At 39.9% G+C, this 24,526-nt stretch overlaps 1 protein-coding gene across 2 annotated transcripts in view; it reads left to right on the forward strand.

Moving 5' to 3' along the window:
• LOC144013763 (low-density lipoprotein receptor-related protein 1-like) overlaps nucleotides 1-24,526 on the forward strand; it is a 95,529-nt gene that overhangs the window by 9,460 nt on the left and 61,543 nt on the right. For both annotated transcript variants that reach the window (XM_077512952.1, XM_077512953.1), the window contains exons 2-6: nucleotides 2,805-2,945; nucleotides 14,194-14,331; nucleotides 22,349-22,468; nucleotides 23,974-24,102; nucleotides 24,178-24,438. In XM_077512952.1, the coding sequence (XP_077369078.1) occupies nucleotides 2,805-2,945; nucleotides 14,194-14,331; nucleotides 22,349-22,468; nucleotides 23,974-24,102; nucleotides 24,178-24,438 (789 nt within the window). The remainder of the gene's footprint in view (nucleotides 1-2,804; nucleotides 2,946-14,193; nucleotides 14,332-22,348; nucleotides 22,469-23,973; nucleotides 24,103-24,177; nucleotides 24,439-24,526) is intronic.

The raw sequence follows: 24,526 nt of genomic DNA on the forward strand, positions 1-24,526 counted from the left end.
ATCATTTACCAATCTGTCAATGTTCATTGAGTGACCTTATTATGCCATAAAACCTTTTAAAATCCAGTTTGTGTTTTGATGTGAACAAAGCACCCGGAAGTTACCGTGTTTGATGTAAACATGCTTACTTGTCCCTTGAATGTAATGTAAGACCAGGGTATAAACCCTTGAGCAGGGCAGCTAGAAAGGGACGTGATTGCAATTATACACTAGCTTCATGCTTTCTTGTGATTTAATTCCCATCCCATTTGGCGTACACCCCCCTAACACCTCTCGGCCTGCCAAGCACGTAGGGTAGGCAAGTCATCCAGGGTGAGGGAAGGCTCCGTGCCTGCTGAGAATCACAATGAGACTTTTGCTACTGTCCTTTCCAGAGCATTACTGCAGTACAGTCGTGCAAAACAACTTCTTCCTCTTGAAATTGGCCAATTTGTTTTTGTTTTCCGAACACGGTATTTCAGTACCTGTTCAGAAGTTTCCCTTCTTTTCCTCCTTTTTAAAGTAAAATGATAGCTCAAGTCGAGCCCAGGCTTTGGCCTTCCTGGGTGGAGTTTACATGTTCTCCCCGTGCATGCGTGGGTCTTCTCCAGGTACTCTAGTCTCCTCCCACATTCCAAAGACATCCATGGCAGGTGAATTTGGCGCTCCGAATTGTCCCTTGGTGTGCTTGTGACTGTGAGTGTTTGTTTGTCTCTCTGTGCCCTGCGATTGGCTGGCAACCAGTTTAGGGTGTACCCCGCTTACTGCCCGAAGCCGGCTGGGTTAGGCTCCAGAACCCCCGCGACCCTTGTGAGGAGTAAACAGTTAAGAAAAAGGATGGATGGATTTGCCCAAGTTGGATGTTTTGTGCTTGATGTTCCCTTTGCTATAACATAGAATCATATCTAGTAAAATACAGTGCTAACTTCTACTCACATTTTAGTGTAATGGTTTATACAATTTGTGTTGTGATAGATGGTGGGCGTTCTAGTTGGATGATGGAGCTGCCTGTTAGCCTATAAAAGAATATTTTTGGATCACAATTGCCGTTTCATTGTGGCAAACTGTGTGAGCAAAGTAGAACGCCGAAAGTAAGGGCTTGTGGAAAACTTGCAGAAGGAATCATAACCTGAGAATGTGTCGCCTGCAGAGTTCATGTGCAAAGATGTAACCCAACTCACCGATGGGGACCACTCATCCGATGTCATCGGGTTCAAGAGAACCATTTTCATTCTTCCCATTGTTGAAAACACCCAAACAGATGTGGAGCTCTACAAATCGCTAGGCTGACAGATGAGGTTTGAATGAAATTGAAGAAAACAAATGGCGGGTCAGTCAATATATTTTTAGGTATCATTTAGTCGGCCTGAATTGGACCCTTGCGTTGTGCCATTTCACATGCATGGAAGATGACTCAAGCATCCAAACTATGTCTGTCTATTGCCATCAAAATTAATGTGCACCCTTCCAGCCATGGCCTTTGTCCAGATAAACTTGGTTTGGTCAGTAAATTCTCCTTAATGCCAGTTGTTTTAGAACATTTTGATTGAACTTTCAAGACCTACGCTACATTGTGTTCTGTGACGTGTTATGTCATTGTTGAACTTACATTTTGCGAACCTCTCATCCTTACCAGGGTCGCGGACTCGCGGGCTTTCATCTTGGGCATTGTGGGGAAAAAAAACCCAGTCAGGCAGTGTTGAGCTGCGTTTCTCTTAGGGGCTCGACACGCGGTAGGTGACAAGCGACAGCGAATTACGTATCGCGTCGCCTCCCATGTCAAACTGCACACACGGGAAACGACAAGCAGTTGCGACGGCGGCAGCGACTGACGTCACCCTCGAGCTGTTAGTTTATAATGGTTTACAAACCAGAATTTTTATGGACAAGTTGGGCAAAACCCTCTTCCATGCCGTTCCACCCATTGAAAAACATACTTGACAAATATATTCGTCAGTGGCATTAATGGTTAAATTCCAATTAACAAATACAAAGGTTGACACCATTGCATGAGTTAGTGAATAATTTTCTCTAATGGCTTTGATATGGGCCAAGACAACTCTTATTGGTGGAGTCTGAAGGGAAGGACATCCAGTTTGGTCCAGTGCACAAGGCCTTGTTCCACTTACCCTAAATCCCCAAGTCATTAGAATGTTTCACAAGGCAGCAGGGCTGCCTGACTTGCTGCTCCTTGTACTGCGCAGAAAGCTGTAAAGGGAACAGCAAAGTATTCGTAGAGTGCAAGCCTTCCTGTGCATTGCCGCTGCTGACTAATGTAGGCAGCGCTTTTCCAGGCTGCCTTAAAGCATGTCAGCAATGTCAAACTGCTGATGGATCACGAGCGTCTCCATGGAGCCGCTTCTTCGCGGTACACCGCAACAATCTCTTGCTGAACAAAAGCCCAACTTTTATCGTCTGTTTCAGGTCAGACTGGATGGATTCTTGGTTACATATATCTGCGTTGTGACATTCCAAATATCCTCTGTGGCAAAAGTTGAATAACATAAAAATAGTAAAAAAAAAAAAAAAAGGTAATAAATTTAGAAGAAGAAAACACAAAATTTAAAGGTCACCACTGTTGGTTGAAAACTTGCTGCAGTGAGTGTGACTTCAGGACTTTACTTTTATTTTCACAGCTGATTTTTCAATGCAGTGGGTGAGAAAGAGGTTAAAACATAAAGCTGCCTATTTGCATGCCAAACATCCCATTTTACACTGTCGTTTTGTTGATAGATTGATGTCAGTTTCTTTTTAAAACAATTATAATTCAACTGTCGTTCAAGGCAATTTGTTTTCTTCATCTCAAGTCATTGTTTTCTTCACAGGTCCCAAAGCCGACGACCAAACCAGGACCTGCAGTCCGAAGCAGTTTGTATGTAAAGACCAGACAACCTGCATTTCCAAAGGCTGGCGCTGTGACGGGGAGAAGGACTGTCCAGATGGCTCAGATGAGTCCCCAGACATCTGTAAGTCCACAAAAGTATTTTTCTTACAGCATATCATAAAGACATGTATTGCCTGGTATGAACAGTTAAGCAAAATTTGTCATTTCTATTATGAAGACGTCAAAAACCTTAGACTATACTTCTCTTCTTTGGCATGTGCAAATTCTATTCTTTAGCCAACTGTGACTTCCGATTGAATTTGTGATTTATGTTTAACTTCTTTCTTGTAAAGTCGTTTGATTTAACGTTCACTCACTCCAGTGTCCCCCACAAGACTTTTTCCCTTACATGAAAGTAGCTGATGTAATCTTATCTTATATGATTTTTCACCTCTAAATGGCTTGGAGGACTCGAGTGTTGTTCATTAAGATATTTTAATTTAGTGCCTGAATAAGAGACATGTTTTGCCCTTTCCAGGAAGGACATGGGCTCCCAGTGTGTGCTATGGCTGCTCTGCTGAATTATAACTCTAATTATGCAGTCTTGTTTTGTCAGTGTTCAGGGATGTGTCTGCTCTTGTCTGGACTCTTGCTGGATACCTGAGAATTTCGTACTATCCTCTCACATCTGTTACCATCTCTGTTTTGCCTCCGTAAATTCTTCTTCTTTTTGTTTACATGTGGGCTTTTATTGCAAGTTTACTGTCAGCATGTGCCACACCTTACAACTGTCATGCCACAAACACTTTCTCAATAGTCTGACATGTAGAGACAGGCAGATGACACCCATCTTTAAGGGTCTTGTTATTTTGGGTAAGAACACTTTTAAAAGCTTTTCTGTGCGTTGAGGGAACTTCGATTTGATTTTACTATAAATCATTAATTTTATCTTCTTTGGCGACTGTCATTACCAAATACTGTACCTACAAACATTTCATATGTGCTAACTTTGCTACATTACATAATGAAATTAGATCACAAGATAATAATGGCCAATTTTAATTGGCTGATTGACACTCAGAGATGTATGTTGTTGTTTGCAGTGGTGTACAACTGCACTACACCGTACTGTGAACCTTTTCTAATTTTGGAATTTTGACATTTAGCAACATTAGCACGGAAGGCTAAACTATTATCTAAGCTATTATCATCTTTATTTTTATTATTTTTTCCCACTCAAGAACCTGTAAAGAGAGAGGTATTTCTAAATATGATTATACATCTTGAAGATAACTGATGAAAACATGCAAATGCTTTGAGCTCTAGTAGCCTACTGAAATGTGGAGGTGAGTTAAACTGTTTCCCCGCATTTCACTTATCATATTTTTTTTGGGGGGATGGGGGTAAAACAGTGCCACGTGAAGCACTTTGGAGACTGGCATGAGTCGGCCTTTCCCCAAATTATAAGAGCTTGAGCGCATTTGTTCGCTTTTACGGTTGTCTGGTGCTATTGTGACATGCAGTTAGCTAGCTAGTTAGCCATTGCTACAAAACAGAAATGCATCTTGTCTTTAGAGCAACTTGTTGCCGGCCGTGAGTGCTCGCATATAACAAAGAAAGGGCGGAAGAGCAAGGTTAAAAAGAAAAATAAGTCTGACATCGTTAGAATATATAGGGCTTCTCATGGTGTGGTCTCTATAGCGCCTCGATGTTGTGGCGTTGAAAAGCCCTGCAATGCTTCAGTGGGATATATTCCAGCCACCAGAGGCTTGAAGCGGACATATTTTTGTGGTTCAAACATGTAGTTATGTGTAGGCATAAGGAAAATTCAAGACAAAATTGCATTCATTTCTCTATGTCTGTGGTATTTGAAAGACAGTTGACAGTTGAGCAGGGGCCTGGTTTCAGCGCATTCTGCGGACAAGGGAAAATGACTTGCGTTTTCATTTTTTTTTTTATTTTGATATCTAATTTTATAAACTTGCCAATATTTTCAATCATTCAAATTTGGTATATTGTTAACATCACTCATCTCTGTTGTGTGTCAAATTTAGAAAATGTGGGCGTATTCATTTTAAAAGGGATTTTAAATGTTCAACTACTTTGTAAATGTAATAATATCACTATGTTGCTATGGTGTGACACACTCCAAACTTTAACAACTCCAAAAATTCTGTTGATAAACAAGCTCTGACTATTAATTTCTTCTCCTTTTCTGCTAAGCAAATTATCTGAATGAGTTGTCTGAGGTGCTTATGTAATGAGGTGACAGACAGTAGTAGTGTTATTAATCTTCTGCATGATGAGCTGTAGAGCAGCGTTTCACCGCACCATCAATATATGTTCTGCTCAATTAGCCTCTTCCCATGCGCTCGATTCTGCCTGCCACTTTGCTTTTAGTGTGCTTCTCAATTCACGAGACATCCATAATAATTGCATAGATCTTCTTACTGAAATTAATGCATTTTTTTCTTCTCTTTGATCAATCTTGACCTAAGAAGTCCCCTAAAAACCTAAAAGCAGTTGTTTAGGTAATCTGTCCATTTAATGTGAGCAGGAAAGAAAAGTACTACAGTTGAATGAGTTTGTGACAACATCGATGGAGACGAGAGTTTGGAGGAAAAGGTTATTTTAAGTCCTGCTGTGACTCAGAGGAATGGAAAAGTATCTTTCTTTTCTTCCAGGATTTGCCATTTACAGTCTGAAACTGTTTGCAAGTCATCCACTTGATTCCTTCTTTACTGGAACGCATAAGAACAGGAAATCTGAAGTTGGCTCTGAACTCACTTCTTATTGAGGTTGTAAAGATTATCATTATCTATATGGGTCAGGACTGATCTACAGTATACAATAGAGGGTAATCAATTGAAAGGAACAAGGGGTCTGTCATCTGCTCAGGCTCTTAAACATCTCTACTTTATTAAAAAAAATAAATAATAAAATCCCAAAACAAACATTTCTTCTACACTTGAGCTCAATGTTTGTGTGTTGCCGTTAACATGTAATTACTGTTCACTATAGCTACAATTAAAAGACTATCTCCTGTTTAAAGTTAATTCCTAACTACAGACCCAAAAGAAGGCCAGAGATATTATAAGGCAAAGATTTAGCTTCCTCTTCCTTTCCTCACTGCCCTGTTATTGTTGCAAAACTTTGTATTTTTTTGTAAGTAGCATATAAACATGTTAAGTTTGATAATCTAATTTTGTCATTTAATTTAAAAAATGTAACTACGAATTATTTCCACTTCTGTATTATCACATTCAGGGCCATGTGTACTTAGGGGTGCTTGATTATGAAGAAAATATTAATCACAATTAATTTGGTAATAATTGAAAGCAAGATTAGGACAATAATTAGTTTTTTGGTACAAAAGAAGCACTATAATTATGGAAGTTCCTTGAGGACCAAACAAGATTTATTAAATTAGTCATTTTGAACTTAAAAAAGGTGCAAATGTATACATTTAACCAACTCAAAATTAGTATAATCTTTTATTTTTGTTTACGACTATGCAGTGTTGGTTGTAATGTAGATAGTTTTAGCGTTTTAGGTGTTGTATGCCCGCTAAAAGCCACCTGTTTTGTTTATGATGACAACAGTGTGCGGAACTGCCAGAACGGTGGAGTGTGTTTTTGTCTGCAGAGGCTCTTTTGATGTGCACCTCTTGATACCCACACAGCAAGAAAGTGTACTTGCCAGCATCACACTGTCTGAACGTATAATTGCCTGTCATTTCCCAACCATTCATGTGTGCTGTAATTAACTCTGAGGCAATGAAAGACACCGTGGCGGGTTTTTAACATGACATCACCGAGGCGTCAGTGATGCTGAGCGAGAGCTCATCGATGGACATTGCAAATGTATTGGTCGGGTTTGGGCTGATTGTGGTTAGCTGTATAGCCTCACGTTAACATCACCCCTAACTAAATGCTTCCCTTTTATAGGCTGCTGTTGACAGGTGGAACTACATTATCCTTTCTCAGAGGTTGCTCTCATGCTCCCTCGCAGCTTGCCTTCAATTGGTTTCACTTACAGTAAGCCTAAGGGTGCAGGAAGCGGTTAACAAGCATGCACGGGGCTGAAGTTTACGCACTGTACTTAACTGTGAACCTGCTCTTTGCTGGATTGACACTTTTTAAGCACTCATGGCTACTTGTGGTGTTTACTCCTGCAGACAAAGTGAATTGCAGGGATAGATTAAGGTTTCTTTTTAAATGAATGTGGGTGTTTCCATGAGCTGTGGGTTTATAAATCAACGCTTAAACTAGTATATGGACTGTAAACATGACACTGGATTAAATTTGTATTTGAAGTTTATACAGTTTTCCAATGCATAGTGCTTACAAGATATTGCATCTCTGACATTACATTTTACATTATTGGCAGCAACTACAGTTGTTTTGCAATTTTTTTAATTTTTTTTTTATGATGTCAAAATTAAAAATACTATGTCAGAGCTTTTATTACATTTTTAAAACTCAGTTGGAGTCCTTTCAGTTAAAAATAAATAAATAAATAACAACAACAAAACACCGGCTCCATGTCTTCATCCCAAGTCTGCATGCAATTATGATTCTTGCATGAACCACATTCATTGTGGTGGAGCCAGCGACTGGGAACAGATGTTTGAGTAAGCCTTAGCATGTAAGCACTTTCTCCATCAGGAGAAGTTCTTGCCGTGAAGGAATCCCTTTCAACATCAAAAACCTTATGCAACAGTTGCCTGCTTCTAACGCTCTGTTAGACGTTTGAGCTCCCAGTTCAGCATAAACATGACCTTTGACGACCCCTGAGCAAGTTGCCGAAATTTGTTTCAGTCATGCAAATTTACTGTGACAAAGCTGACATCTTGGAAATGAAAAGCCACTCTCTCTATCATACTGTAGCCATTAAAGTAGCCCCAAAAGCTCATAATAGACAGAAAAAAACATTCATTTTCTTCTTGATGCTGGCAAGTCATTTGAGGGGATTTCTGCTGGAATGTAGACCTTTTAATAAATTGGGCTAGACATATTTAATATAAAACTGACAATATGATCCGCATGAGACCACTCAAACTCACACATGCACAATCGGTCTTCTTCTTTCATTAAACTTTGTTGTTTACCTGCCCGTAAAAATGCAAACTGGCCCTTGTTGGCGGTTGTGGCGTATTGTGGCCGAGCACGGAGGAAGTATTGATGGAAAGATGGACTTGTCACCATGCAGCTGCTTGAGGCGGCCGTGGCCCACACGCAGTTATCTGTGCTTCTCTTCCCATTCGCGGCTCGCCGGCCTTTCCTGGGCGACCGATGCAGGAGGAGATGACTGCAGAAGGCGGTCGGCCGGGAAGGAGTCAGGGAGCCATGTGGAGAGCGGATGATTCTACAGAAAAAAAGCTTTGTGTAGGAGAAAATGAGCAGATTATCTTGTAGGCTGAGAGGGAGAATGGGCACGGTTTTATGTGGTTTTAAACCTCTTTCTATAGTGGGCGGCCTTTTACAGTTAAGTTAGTTGGGGGAATCCTTTTACAACCTGTAATCACAGTCATGTAACTGTACTTGCCATGGATGGGTGTCGTGTGTGTGCGCATATATGCAGTAAAGGGTCGGTCGTGACACGCTGCATCCACAGAGGAAGGAGCAAAGCCCAGTAAATCCGAACTATCAACACAAAGAGGGAGAGAGCGCGTACAGGGCTTTCTCACGCCACTCAGGCACCACTTCCCCTTTGCCGCTGTCTCCTTTGCACCGTCTCCTCTTCTTTTTTCCTTCGTTTTGATGTGCCCCACTTCAGTGTTCTCATTGGTCTTTCAAATAGGCGCAGAAGCTCGGCTCCTGGTTCCTCATATCTGCTTCCCAGTCTTTCCTCTTGCTCAATCAGCTTCCCCCTGATGGAGTCTTGCTTGGCTGGGCTTCCCGCTTCCTCTTTGTAAGTTACTCTGGTGAGATGCGTTGTGTGCTCTCGGACAGCATCTTTAACTTTTTTGCCCGCCAACCGCCCCCCCCCCCCCCTTTTTTTTTTAAGTTTGAAAGCATGCCGATGATGATGACACATCCACTTAGCTCTCCACTTTTTTTTCCCCCTAACTCGCTTCATGTCACCGAGACTCATCGTGACTGACAGATGCAAAAGTCAGGTGATTGTAAATGATCATTTCCACCTCCCATATCCGCCACACAGCGTGACTGACACGCCCAAAGATATTTTATTTACAAAATAACAGGCCGTTTTTTTGTTGTTTTTTTGGCATTCCACTCACAAGTTCACGCTATAAACATGTATAGGCTATTGGGCGATGCGGATAATGTTAGTGTGTTACGTATGGTCACAAAAGAAGATCATCACGAATAATTGGAATGCTGTAACGACATCAGCTCAGAAAATTGATCACTGAAGCAATGGAAATCCTAAAGTTGGAGAAGCCTTTAGACTGGAAAATAATTAGCGACTACATTGGAACATGCTTATTCAGGCTTATATTTTTTCTGGACATAAAGGTGTGGTGTTGTTTTTTTGTCTTACCTGTAGTGGGGTCATTCTTAAGGCAAACTTTTTTGGTAGTCATCGTATCATTGTTGTTGTATTTGTTTTATGTTTGGTTTGAAAGTAAACAAACTGAGAGTATATTGTAGCTGGTGTGCCAACGATGAACTACGATCTAGCAGGAGTTCAGTGTACTCGTATACAATATTAACACAGCTTTTATTGATACAGGCAATGAGAGTGTTGGTTCATACGGCATCAGACTTCTTCAGCCACAGTTAGCGTACTGTAAACCTTTTACAGCTAGCAATTAGCATTCAACCCCCCAGGATAAAATATATGTAGGTTGGCATGAGGTCTTGTCTTTCTCGTGATCCCGCTGTTCCTTTCAGTTTCAGCCTATTTGACAGCACAATGATGTAATCCACATAATTTGCCTATAAGCTATAGCAGTTGTAACATGTTTAATTTGTGGTTGTCTTTATTGCTGACTGTCTGCTAGAAGGAATGTGCCCTTGTGTCCCCTGTTGCCAAGTAGAACTCCACATAGCAAAAACACTGGACTGGCTTCTATTGTGTTTCACTTTCTTTTATGAAGACATGTGAAATCGGACATTTGGAAGCCGCGGACGCTCCTTGAATGCAAATCTAGTTGTTTCTATGCTACTCAGGTTGTTGTCATGATTAATCCTCTGCTAAGTGTTGTCGGAGAAAACACACTTCAAAAACACTCAATACACTTTGAAGTTGGCACACTTGCCACTGTAAAGTCCTGCGTGCTACCGAGAGTGTCACAACCAGATTCATGCTGCTCAAAAGAAGACTCCCGCAGTGGGGAGAGTCACTCGGTGGGAAGGCCCGCGTGTCACCCAGCCTAACATTCTCATTCAAACTGACAGTAGACTTTATGGGAGTCAATCAGGGGCTGCCATGGAAGCAGAGAGACAGGAATAAAAGCATGCGTTTTGCCCAGAAACAAAAGATCAGCAGGGGATCCAAGGAAAGGTCATTGCATAACTGACTGAGGAGTGGGGGAGGTGCTCCAGAGGTTCAGTTGTTGGGGTGCAAACACCCTCTGTGTGAAAAGGCATGTTCTCTGATTATTATACACACTTTGATTTTACCCATGAGACTTGTAACCTTATAAGCCAGATTGATACTTGTGATTCACTCAAGGGAGTTCTTCACATTATCAATCTGGAACTTCATTTGGCAGATCAGTTCAGGAAAGGAGGGACTTGCTGTGTAATACTTCGAGGTGACTGGACGATGCAGCATCTTTGCAGGTTTGTTTTGACCAATCAAGGCAACGGGAAAATTGTCGGGGGGGGGGGGGGGGGTATTGGGGCATGAACATCTTGACCAGAAGCACCTCTCGCTGTTCAAATTCAACAAGGAAACGGTGAGTAATTTTGCGAGAACAGAATTGCAGCGTCCATTCGTCTGTTAGGTTTGTTTGTTTCCCCCCTGCCATCGGCGTATTAGTTTCATCTCGCCCTAAACAACTCCTGATTGGTCAAACCTAAAAAAAGGTTGGCTGCAAACGTATCAGCGGGAGAGGTACAAGATTCTCAGGAGTTTGTGAACTCACAAATACCGTGAGAATTCATCTTGCTGGCAAGGTTGTGAGACTTGTGCAATACTGATTTCAATAAAGTGGACCGTATCTACTGGAGTATGATTCATACTCTAAAAGGGGAATTCCCTAACTGTTGTGCGTGTACCCCTGGGGGGGTGTGAGATTAAAAGTTGAAATGGCAGTCTGGAAATAATAATTACACTTATATTTCCATTGTGTACTCAAATCCTTTTAAACAAATGTTTAACGACTATGCTTACTTTGGGTAAAATCAGCGGCTTTTTTAAATGACATTCCACATTCACTTTATGAACCGCGTCATCTTTTCTCACAATTAAGTCACACACTTCTACTACATACTAAAACATACTCTGTTGGAGTGGGAGGTCTCTAAACCTGTCAAATTTCCAGTAATGTTTTTGTGTGCTGTATAATGTACTGATTATTATGTTTCTGTTGCCATGAACAAATCGTGGAATGGTTGATGCGTGTGTTTAAGATTGTCAAATGCTTTCTTGCTCCTCTTCAGATAATTTTGCTGTCTGATTGCGACATGTAGTGCAGCTCATACAATGTCATTAAGCCTTTACAAACTTGGCAGAAGCCACCAAAGAGCCTTTGCAGGGGGTTCAGTTCCAAAGTGCAAGTGCATTCCTGGTCGTGCAGTTCATGTGGAGTTGGCCATTTATTGAATGGAAATCAGGCTGGCTTAGAGGCTGAAGCTGCTAATATACTCGCATCCCCCAGACGGGAGAGCTCCACATCTGCTCCCCAAAACAGATGTACAATAACAACTTTTGTTTTTTAATGTGGCAGACCAGAAAGTAACAATGACAGGTAAGGATGAAGTGAGAAAGGCACCCAAAAAAAAGATGAAAAATGAAAGGCACTTGATCCTGATGACATACCTGTGGAGGTATGGAATCATCTCAGAGAGTTAGCTGTAGACTTTTTCACCAGGTTGTTTAATAAGAGTTCTAAAGGGTCAGAAGATGCATGAGCAATGGAGAAAAGGCGTGCAGGTATCCATATTTAAGAACAAGAGTGATGTGCAGCGTTGTGGAAATGATTGAGGAAAGAAGTTAATGATGCTCACAATTAAGTTTTGGCAAAGAGCTAGCGAGACTCAAAACTCAGAAGCTAGACTCAAAAGAAGTGAGTATTGGTAAGCAACAGTTTGGTTTCATGCGTAGGAAGAGTACCACAGATGCATTATTTGCCTTGAGTGTGTTGATGGAGAAGTACAAAGAACATCAGAAGGAGATCCTAATTCATTCTGGCTCTGTTGATCGAGTGAAAGCCTCGATGACAGGGTAGCGGGGCAGGAACTGTGCCACTACATGGAGAAGTCTGGAGTGGCAGAGAAGTACGTTTGAATGGTACTGGTGATAGATCAGTGGCCTTGTGGTAGAGTGTCCGCCCTGTGAGTAGCTGAATAGTGGTGAGATTTGCTGTAGGTGTGACGGAGGAGTTTAAGGAGGTGGGACTGCATCAGAGATCATCTCTAAGACCCTTCCTCTTAATAGTGAAGGATTGGCTGACAAATTAGGATAGACTGGTCTGATTGCATGATGTTTACAGATGATATTGTGATCTTCAGTGAGAGCATGGAGCATGGACGGACATTTTGAAAGGTGTAGGCATGCATTGGACAGGAGAGGAATGAAGATTAGCAGAATATAGGCAAGACAGGATATATGTGCGTGAATGAGAGGGGTGGAGGAGGAAGAGTGAGGCTACAGGGAGAAGAGATAGTGAGGGTGGAGGACTTTAAATACATTGGGTCAACAGTCCAGAGCAATGGGGAGTGCGTGTGAAGAAGGTGGTAAGCTGAAGACGTGATTGAAGAGTCTCCGCTAGGATGAAGGGGAACGTTTATAAGACAGTATTGAGGTCGGCCATGATGTCAGACAGTGGCACAGGTGGTGGAAATGAAGATGTTGATGTTTTCTTTAAGTGTCACCAGGATGGATAGGATTAGAAATGAGCTCATCAGAGGGACAGCCAAGGTTAGAGGTTTTGGGGAAAAAGTTAGAGAGAGCAGACTTAGATGGTTTAGACACCTCCAGAGGAGAAAGCGTGAGAATATTGGTTGATGATTATGGAGTTGCCGGGAAATAGAGCCAGAGAAAGACCCAAGAAAAGATTAATGGATACAGTGAGGGAAGATGTGGGTCGCTAATGTTAGAGAGGAGAATACAGAGGATATACTGTACTTTGATGGAATAGGTTAACACACTGTGGCAACCCCGAATGGGACAAGCCGAAAGAAAAAGGACAAGTTTTTTAATCTGGCACTTTTTCTACTATACAAAAAAATACTATTATTTCAACATAATACAAGCAAATTGGCAACATCAGATACCATCGGGTACCATCAAATGGTGGTCAAAACAATAGTTTTTTTAAATATCTATCTATCTATCTATCTATCTATCTATCTATCTATCTATCTATCTATCTATCTATCTATCTATCTATCTATCTATCTATCTATATCTATATCTATATATATATATATATATATATATATATATATATATATATAGAGAGAGAGAGAGTGTGAGAGAGGATGACAGACCATTCTGTTTAAAGGGATAAAAGCTTGAAAATGATCTGCTTTTTGGCTTCAGCATCTGTTCAACATTGCTATACTTTCGACATAGGCTGTTTGCGACTCAGAAAGGTAGCGTTTTAAGAAACTGTGACCTTCAGACCTCAGCACCAGCACCCGCTGCATAACCCTCAGAACTCACATCGTTTCCTCTGAAGGAGGTGAACTGCACCTTGGTTGCTCCAGTGTTTTGGTAAAATGGGTCAGCAGATGTAGGAAACAGAGAGAGACGAGGGAGGAGGAGGCGGAGGAAGAAGAAAAACAGCCAAAGCAAACTGTTTGCTTTGCAGTGTGGGCTGAGAAATGGAGAAAAGTGTGGGAGACATTGAGGCAAAGAGACAGCAATCTACTGTATATTTGAAACTGGCACGGTTTGAAATAAAGAAATAAATAAAGATGTTCCTCATTAGCTTTTCTGGAAAACATTGAACAAATTAGATTGAAACCAATATATCTTTTGTGCACTTTTGTTTGGTACAAAATCAAGTTTTGTCTTTGACCATAATCCATTCCATGATGCTGGTCTAACTTCAATATGCTCGACTGTTATACAAAAATGTCAGACTGAGATAAATTGTATTTGGAGTAATTAAATCTCGAATTCATATGTGTAGAATCTTAAACTATTGAGGCAGTTATTTAAAAAAACAAAAAACAAAAAAACAAACACACAAAAAAAACACTGTTTTTAAACTGAAGGCTCTTCTTAACATTGTACTTGTTTCCCAGGCTTGCACAACAGGGTGAACAAGTGTCCCGTCAATGAACATGGCTGTTTGGACGTGGACGTTTGCCTCCACATGAGCAAATTGTGTGACGGGGTCCCTGACTGCTCCGATGGCTGGGATGAGGGCCCTCACTGCAGAGGTAATACACACTTTGTATGTTGGGGGTGAGGGGGGGATGCTCAGAACAGAAAACTATCACTGTCATATTGTCCTAAGAGGCAAGAGTTGCTGCCTGCTTGTCTTCCCATTCAAAACTGTAATCTCTATCCAATAATTACCGCTATTAGGCCCCTTAATGAGCTGACCTGCTTTGGCTTCTTCGAATACAAGGAAGTTCTTATTTCTGTGTGTGGGGGGGGGGGGGAAATCATTAATTTATCAACCAGCTTAGTGCTTCACTGCATTTTTCCCAAACCCTGTGGAAATGGTGACTGTTCAGTATTGAGTCAACTGAAGACGACTCCCTTCTAAACCCCTTCTATTAATTACAGACAATAGAAGAATGGCGGCTGGAACATATTGTGTCCATATTGTCTTTGTTGCACTTTAAGAACCAAAAATTGATTGTCTCTGTATTTCGTTCTGATTTGTTTTGTCTCAGGCTCACCCTGCAGTTGGCAAGTCACTTTTAAAACACTTTGCTGAAAAACAAACAGCAGCGCAGCAGTACAAAGTCAAACACGAGTGATAATCACAACTCGCCTCACATCTTGAAATTCTCAATATTTGCTCTTTGAAGTGTCTGGGCTGGCTCACCTTTGTGATTTTTAAGAAATATTTTAACTAGTGCTGTCAAACGATTACAATTTTTAATCTGATTAATCACGATTAATCAGCTAAATTACTCATGTATTCGCGTAATATAAAATAAATACAAAATACCGTAATATTTTGACAACGCACTGTGATGCTGTGGTCTCACACAAAATGTTTACATCTCATGTGTATTCAAACTAGGGGTGTTAAAAAAAAACGATTCGGCAATATATCGCGATACTACATCGCGCAATTCTCGAATCGATTCAATAGGCAGCTGAATCGATTTTTAAACTTACATTTTTAATGGAAAAATATTTAACAAAACGTCTTACTTCGCGTTAGGGTTCACACCTTAAGCATGGAAGAATGTTATATGAACGGAACATTAAGCCTTAATATTTTATTTTAATGCTGTTCAAACATGAAACAGATTACAACCTGTATAAGACTGACGTTTCAGATAAATAAATAATACATTTTCATACAAATCTTACACTCTACAAGTTTACTGATTCGTATTTTCTAAATTTGAATGAAAAAAATCGCAACAATCAACTTAAATTCGTATCGGGATTAATCGGTATCGAATCGAATCGTGACCTGTGAATCGTGATACGAATCGAATTGTCAGGTACTAGGAAATTCACAGCCCTAATTCAAACAGTAATGTTGATTCAGTTTTTTTTATACATATTTTCCGGGAACATTTTTGTAAACTTCTGAATTATAATAGACTATTCATAAATTCACCAATTCACCTTTTTTTTTTCCTGTAGAACCTATCCCCAACTATTCATATTTGGCGCTATATTTAGTTTTGAAAGTACTATTAATTCATTCACTGCCAGCTGTTTTCAGAACAGATTTATTCATATTGCCAACTGATGAGTTAAACTAATCTTTCAAAACTCACATAAATATATAGTGTTCTGTGGCAATTTAAACACCAAACGTAACCACCAAAAAAACGTTGTTTTCTTCTTTTCCCAGAAAATAGTTTTTCTATTTTTTTTCTGTTCTTCATTAATCAGCCATAAACTATTGGTTAGGTCACCAAAAACACCGATTTGGCCAAAAAGCGAAAAGAAGCTTTTTGTGAAAAGGCACTTTGAGGCTAATATTTTTTGCTTTTGTGACACCTCAAAGTATAAAACAACTCAAATAAGAGTGAGGGCATTTGATGGAAAACAAGTTATTTACAGATAGACATTTACGAACCGTGAATGACATTGACTCACCACATATGGCTCAAGTTGGAAGTCAGAAGCTTTTTTTACACGGCATTCCTCATTCGCTCCATGAACTGTCATCTTTTCTAGTAATTGTGATGAAGATCTATTAGCTTCTGCAACACTTAGTCTGTTATTACCATACATAAATATATTATGGTCAAATCCGAGGTGCCTAAACATCCAAGACTTCAAACGTGTTGGCGTTTCTCTCCCTCATAATTTTATTCTCAACTTATGAAAAAAAAAATAAATAAATCAAAGTGTCGTAACGCTGCCATCTGCAAGGATCTGTTTGTCATTACAGTTTTTTAAAAACTTGATAGTCACAGATGAGCTTGGCGAGACAGTCCTCCATTCCTACCTTGTGAACACATACTTCACGCGGATACACGTCAATGGCAGCGATCAGTTAGATTCCACTTGACGACAACAGACGTCCATGGCTAGTGAGTGAGATAATATAGTGAATTATAAAGGATTTTAAAGGGGGGGCATCAATAACCATTTTTTTCATTATTTTCTGTAAAACAAAGGAAGTTTTTGTTGTGAATGATTCCTGATACAGCTTAGCTTAACGATTCAAAATGCTAATGTCAAAATGTTCTACACGCTGCAGATCACTGAGTGATTCTTTCAGCCAATCACAGCGCGGCATGTCTCACGTTGTGAGTACACAACGTAAAGCAGTAGTCAACACAAGCTATATACCACTCGTATTGCATGCGTGCACCCCCACGCGCACCCAAACATGCACTCACATGGTCACATTCTTGCAAACACACACCCAAACACACCCATTTCCCCCCCACACACACCAGCAGTGTGTCCAGAACCCATTTCAGGGAAAGTTCTGGCCCTTCACAACCATCCTAGTGTTTGCTTGTACAAACTGGCGGCTTGTGCTAGCGTACGCCGATGCTGATGTCTGAAAGCGCACTTTGTCACTCACTATGTCCGCGTTATTCTGCCCAAGTTGTTGACGCGAGCGGTCAGAAATCAGGCAACTTTATCTCAGTCCATTAATGGTGTTTTAGATTTCTATTTAGGATGTCATTGCATTGTCATAATATTTGGAAGTCAGAATAATTTATTATTAAATAATGACAGACCGTGAAAAGAGATCCTTATTTTAGTATTCATAATTATTTGTGACACTTTTGTTTGGTGAGTTTCCATGAGATTTTTTTATTTTTTTTTAAATGTAAGATGGGTTCACCATATTTTATTATGGTTGTATGTTTTCCCTTACTTATTGGATAACCTTCCAAGTCAAATCATGGTCTTTGGCAGTTATGTGGTTTTGTTGTCACATGGCTGATCGCGGTGTGTGTGTTCATTGATCTGTAGGCCTGCTTTTGTGCATTCACTGTCATTTTGAGGGTGATGGGGCCTCTCCGGGGGGCAAAGGTCTTGTTCCTCAGAAGTGACTGATTTATGGCAAAAGAGAAAATGGGGTCATGACAGTACTCGAGAAAGCTTTCCCCTTTTTTGCTTGTTCCCCTCAAAGGGAGCCCTTCTTATTGCCTGTGCAATTGTTTATGCATGCAGTGGGTTGTCTTTGTCCTTCATGTCTCAGTAAATGTGGAATGAGAGCCGCTCATGGTCGACTTGACTCGGCCTGTGGAAAGGCCACGTTTTCATCTTTATTCATGAGCGGGTCTTGACCTGAATGGTTTTATTGGCTGCAGTCTTGCATGACAAGACCTGTTATGTCTTTAACTGCCAGGCGTTGGTCATCACTGTATGTGAGGGACAGTGCTTTCTAACTCACAATGGAAGTGGGAGCAAGTGAAGCGTTGAGAAGCAGAGCACCACAAAATGTTTGTTGCATTTTAGATGTGTGTGTTTGTGTTTAAAGTCTATAAGTGGATGTCTGGGGAAGCACGTTGCACTGTTTGTGGTTATGATAGACAGTGTTTGCTCATTACTCAAGCTGCAACACTGACTGTGTTTGTTTTTGATGTCTTTGCCCTCTTGAATCGACAGCCACAAAGTCCAGCAAATACACTCTTTGCGGAAGAAGCCGCCATGTCAACACGTACACACCGTCTGGACAAAAGCGTATATGAACTAAACTTAAACACATCGAGAGCTCCCAAAGGGTTTTTCATAGACTTGAGGTCAGGTTCCCACAAGGGCCTGACGCATTTAAATTCAAGGTGTATTAAGGGATCAAACCTAATCCCTGAATGATTAAATATAAATGCTTGTTTACATACTTTTGCTTATTTTGTTTACCTGACTATACACATTATAACATTACAACATTAAGTACATGTTGCCTTGGGTTCTACACCTCAGACAGACAATGAGAATCCATACTTGATTTGTTTGTATATGGAGATTTTATAAGAATAAATAAAAAAAATTAATGAATAAATAAGTAACACATATTTTTTTCTAGGAGCTCTCTTTTAATCATTTAATTTCCTAAACTATTTATTTATTTATTTATTTTTTTTAACTATTTGAAATAAGAGGAAATCATCATGATTCATGGGCATACTTTACACAGTTTGTGTAGTTGTCACACTATTTGGAAGCTGCAACAGGTAGGTAACATGGGAGGACATGTGCAAACTTGTTTCGAGACGGTGAAGGTACAAAGGTAGGAATGTCCTGGGAATCAGCATCCTACCAATGTCACACGCTGGCGTGGCCGGTTTGCACAGTGAGTTCAGTTACAGCTGCAGGATAAAACTGGAAAAATTTTTTCTTTGTTGTTTTGATTTTTGCCCGTAATTTAAACAAGTAATGTTTGTGATATTAAATGACAAATTCGGATTTACTTTTATTTAAGTGTATTTTCAATTTACAGGGAAAATAAGTTAAAATAAGTCATGTTAATTTTATTTATTAGTGGCAATTCACAAAATTTTACACATGGAACTGGTCAACAAGCACACTGATACATTAAAAAAACAAAACAAAACGCGACTAAAAAAAAAAAAAAAATCCCCATTGGGTGACATCCTAATCTACATGTCGACATGTTCTTATTGCAGCTCTCAACTGAAAAGAACACAACACAAACATGTCCTGTGCTTGTCAAACATGGCTGATAATTATGCTTTCGCTCTGGCCGCAGCCTCTTTTCACATTATCCCACTCTTGTAGAGGAGATAAGCGAGGAACGCCGGACAGGAATTTACACAAACTTGGCAAAAAATGATGTGGGCGCTGAAAGGTCAAGGTCACTGCGACCTCACATCTGTCCTATTTTCCTGAACATGATATCACCAGAAAGTTTAAAGGCAATTTCTCTTTTCAAAATAACTCCTCTAAAGACATATTTGATGTTTTTAAAGTTGGATTTACACTTAAGTGTCCAATTGTAATGTAATTTCTATCCAATTAAGTTAGAACCGAACACCAGAAACAAACCTGCATGTACTTATGGCCACAATGCACAAGTGTCAACTTCAGGCAACACCCACACAGAAGTAGACAAAATTAATGACTTAAATATTAAACGTTTGGTAGAGTTGAGTTGGCCAGGACTGACTTGTCCCCACCATGAATAAAATTGACTCCATATTTAATGACCTATGTCTACGTTGTGTCTTTTAACCAGCCCTGTTAGTTACTACCGTATTGCTGCTGTGTTACTGCCGCATCACAGGCACTGTTTGGAAAGAAAAGCTAAGGTATATTATTAAACCTTTTGAAAACTCTTTCTGTGTATCGTCTCTTTATTTGTAAATATCTCCTATTTCATTGTGGGCACATGTGGCTTATCGTCATGTGCGGCTTATATATGTACAAAATGCTTTTTCCTTTAGAAATGTACTGGGTCTTATAGTCCGGAAATTACGGTATTTAGAAGAGCCCGTCAAGAGGATAAATGGCATTGTTGGCACGCTTGTTTGGAATTGAAGGCCTCTTCTGTTTTTGTGTAATTTTTTGATTGCTTCAGTAACTATTTTGCTCTCAAAACGTATAAATACGTTCTATTTTAAATATTACCATGGTCTCAAACATGTTTAGACGTTTTTTTGTTTTCTTATACTAGATCATACAGCTTTGATGCAGACTCTGAACTGAAGAGAACGCTTGAAGCAATAGTAGTTTTTACAAAAACGGCCAGCAGGTGGAACCAGAGGATGATAGATCAACCAGGGTCATGTTGCAAAAAGCTCTTTTCCCCTGTTTTAAACAGATTTGTTAATAATGATTAAACTTAGCTATATTATAATGCTAATTGCTGCAAAACAGAAAGGGATAAAAATGTACTTTTTTCCCTGATAAAAGAAGAGACTCTGTTTCCTTTGTTAGGTTCCATGTTTTAATAGCAATTGAACACAATATTCTGTGAGCCTTGCAAAATCAGTCAAAATCCAGTAAAACAGGCGTGAGCGAAGAGGGTTGCTTCAGTGTAAATGGTTGAGAGTGAATGAGTTTACTTCTGGTCAAAAGTCTGCTGCTGCTGTTTGCTTGGAGGAGGAATGTCCTAACTAACAAACCTCCTCATCCTGAAGCTCTTCAGGCGCCGCTCTTCACTTCTATTGGCATCTTTTGTTTTCCTCCCTTTACTTTGTTCTTATAGATTCATGTCTGACTTTTCCACATCTTATGATAAGGGGGAAAGCTCTTGACTGACTTGTTTCATTACCTAAAGTAAGCGATTGTACATACAGTATTATCATTTTAAGAGTGGATCATTTCCTCTGGCCAAGATGTACAGTATAGATTGACAAATGCCTAGCGAGTTGGGCAGGGAGATAGTGAGACCTTTATTCAATTTTTTTTGACATATAAACAGGTGCATAACGGAGGGAAAAAATAGTCCATGGCAACCTCTTTGGGGGATCTTTTTGCCTCCTTCCGATTGCCGGGGGTCTTTCACACTGTGAGACCTGGTGAATGGATTCGATATGGGCCACACATTTTGCCGGGGGACTCTTCCTTTCAGTGGGGTCGCAACAAAAGGGCTATTGTGGCCCACTGTGCTACTGGCTTTAAATAATGAAAGAGCCTTCATCGGCCTAATCCGTCTCAACTGCAGCAGTGTGGATATTACTAGCTGGATTCACATGGAAGTACGCACTGTACAGTATGATATTATTGTGGAAGTGAATGCTTAGTTATTTATTCATTCATTCACTCACTCACTCACTGTTGTTGTTTTTCTTCCAAGAAAAACAAGAGATGAACAACAGAATGAGAAAAGAAGATCTGAACGCATTCCGGTAAATTCTGCAGTCTTGGGATGATTCAGGAAATCTTGTGCCAGCCCGAACCTTGAACTTTCATATCTGCACCATTATAATTACGATCGTTATTTTCAGTTCACTTCCTGCAGCAGTTCAAAATTGTTTCTTTATCGCATTATGACTCCAATGTCCATCCCCCACCCGCATTTCTTTTATGCTTGTGGATATTCTCATTCATCCGGGTCTTATTTATTTTTTTTCCCCCTCAGGGCATTGAATCGATCTCAGCTGGACTGCCGTGTTTGTCTTAGGCGTTTCGCCTCTCTTTGTCTTCTATTCCATTGAGTCATTTTAATTACAGTGTTCTTGAGCTCATGCTCTGATGGGAGGAACAGGATAGTTTGTCTATGCTGGTTCGTAGCACAGGAAAATGAAATTATTATGCACTTTTAAATCATTCATGAATAATATATTTACTGTGTATTTTATACACAAATACTAATAAACCTGGTGGTAATGGAGGCCTAAAGTTGGTAAATAAGTATAATAATAATAATAGCTAAGCTAAGTGCAATTTCTGGAGAAATTGCGTGGGAATGCTGAGAGCTGAATGCTAATAGTTGAATGCTAAGCTGAATGCTGAATGGGAAAAATTCTCAAAGCTGGATTTCAACTACTGTGCCATTCACACTCAATTGAAGCTTATTGAACACCCAAACTCTTACTCCAAATTCCCTTTTAGGAAAGCTTCCCCTATATTTTTTTTGTTTTGTGTTCACGTGCACGTGTAAATCGCCACTCGTGGTGAACACACATAAAAATGTGCTCATGCTCTACCTCTGGACACAGTGTCCCAAACACGGTGACACTGTCAGTGTGAATTAAAACATTCAAGATACATGGAGTAACTCAAAACACTAGAGTTTACCTTCTTTTGTCATTGATGATGTTGTGGCCTTCATGTAACCTTGCAGTGTTTTGTGTGCTCTGTATGTTCATGTTCATGTTTTAGAGGATGCAGCGGCCTGCGCCTCCCATGGGTGCCAGTTTCACTGCGCTGTGACTCACGAGGGGCCGAAGTGTTACTGCAACAATGGCTATGAGGTGGCTGCAGATGGAAAGACATGTAAAGGTTAGTGGGTGTTTTTGTTTTGCTACTGTGCTTGCTTATCAGTGTAATTAACCATTACATTCAATTTGTTTTCCAATGGCAATAGAACTGTACATCTTTTTAAAATGGTTTAATAGTCTGTCTGAAATTGCAAAATGGATCCTGAAATCATTGTTTCAGGGAAAAGGGATTATGTAATTTTAGACCTCTCGTTTTTTCATTTATTCTTGCTACATTGCTGGTACTCTACATCTGTTTAGTGCTGTCACTATCGAATATTTTTGAGAAACGATTAATCTTTCGATTATGTAATTGATTAATCGATTAATTGGATTAGGGCTGTGCAAATGATTATGAATAAAAAAAGTTAAATGTATATATTTGCACCTTTTTTCTTATTTTAAAATGACTAATGTAATAATTCTTGTTTAGTTCAAAAGGAACTTACATATTCAAAGAAATTTATTTGTCTTAATTTTTTTTTTTTTTTTTACATGTTCAAACGTTTTCTTGTTTTATACCGAAAAACAATATTTGTCCTAATCACGAATTCAATTATTACCAAATTAATCATGATTAATATTCATACTGCCTATTCATACTCATCATAATCAAGCAACCCTAAATCGGACTCACTCATTTTAATTTTGCATTAAAGTGTATTAAAAAATCATTTTTTCCCTGATTACTCTATTTACCAGTGATTGTTTATTTTCTACTTCGTGTTTGTATAGAGATTACAAATATATAGGGCGGAATTGCTCTTTGTATTATGTTAACGGTTCGGTCATTGTTTTCCAAAGTAAAAACAGATGTGTGCAAATATCTTATTTTGATTAAACACAGAAGATAATCAGTCTTCTTTCATGAAGGACAAAAGAAATCCATGAACAATTACTGTTAATTTTCTGAAATCAGAGGATTTGGACAATTTTAAATTAAAAAATGGTGCCAACCGATTATTCGGTGATTGAAATACTTGCCGATTAATTTGATAATTGATTACTTGTCGATTAATCGATTAATTTTGACAGCTCTACATCTGTTCCTTACTGTACTTATGTATGTACGATCATTCTTATACTGTTTTGCTCTTTTACTGTTTCTCCATGTTTACTGTTCCAAACACTAACATGTGCATGTTTGTGCGGTAACCTATGCCAATGATGTGGTATAACACAGGCAGTTCTCTGGATTGCTTCATGTTTCTCGTTTTTACTACTGTCACATAAAACATACACATGTACAGTATGATGGCATTTACAGTGTCAAAGCTTCAAGATTTCCAACATTCCCACCATTTTAATCGAATGTCTCGAATAAAATAATATTTAAATAATATTTTGTGTATTTTGGGTCACTTCAGGAAAAGTCAACACATTTTAGTGTGAAAAAATGACATTTACGGTATTTCTATTGCTGTCAAATGTCAAAGGGGGTCAAACTTAACACAAAGTATTTATAAAGTTTAAGCACGCCTCTTTGTTTTTAAGGTAATAGTGACCATCACATTCTTGTCCTGGTAGATTTCAATGAGTGCAGTGTGTACGGAACATGCAGTCAGACATGCAAAAACACGGCGGGCTCCTACCAATGCAGCTGTGTGGAGGGCTACCTGCTGCAGCCAGACAACCGCTCCTGCAAAGCCAAAAATGGTGAGAACTGCTATTTATGTTCAGACCTGCGTACCCCCCATCTTACGGTCGCTCCTTTCTCCTCGCCATCCCCAGAGCCGGTCGATCGTCTTCCAATGCTCTTGGTAGCGAATCTGCACGACATCCGCTGCACTTCGCTGAGCGGCTCCACGTCCCGGCTGCCCTCCATTGCCACCAAGCAGACCATGGCGATGGACTTCATTTATGCCGAGGAGACCGTCTGCTGGATCGACGTGGGAGAAACGCCGGCGGCCACGCAGCTGAAATGCGCCAGCATCCCCGGCCTGAAAACGGTCACCGACGTCCGCACCGTGAACATTTCCATTACCCTGCACCGTGAGTAGTGCTTGTTGAGCGCAACAGAAACATTTGACTTACTAGTGCAGATTATTCTAGAGAGGATTTTAATGTTGTCTTGTGTCCT

This window comes from Festucalex cinctus, chromosome 2 (assembly GCF_051991245.1).
Source record: "Festucalex cinctus isolate MCC-2025b chromosome 2, RoL_Fcin_1.0, whole genome shotgun sequence".
NCBI classification, from domain to species: Eukaryota; Metazoa; Chordata; class Actinopteri; order Syngnathiformes; family Syngnathidae; genus Festucalex; species Festucalex cinctus.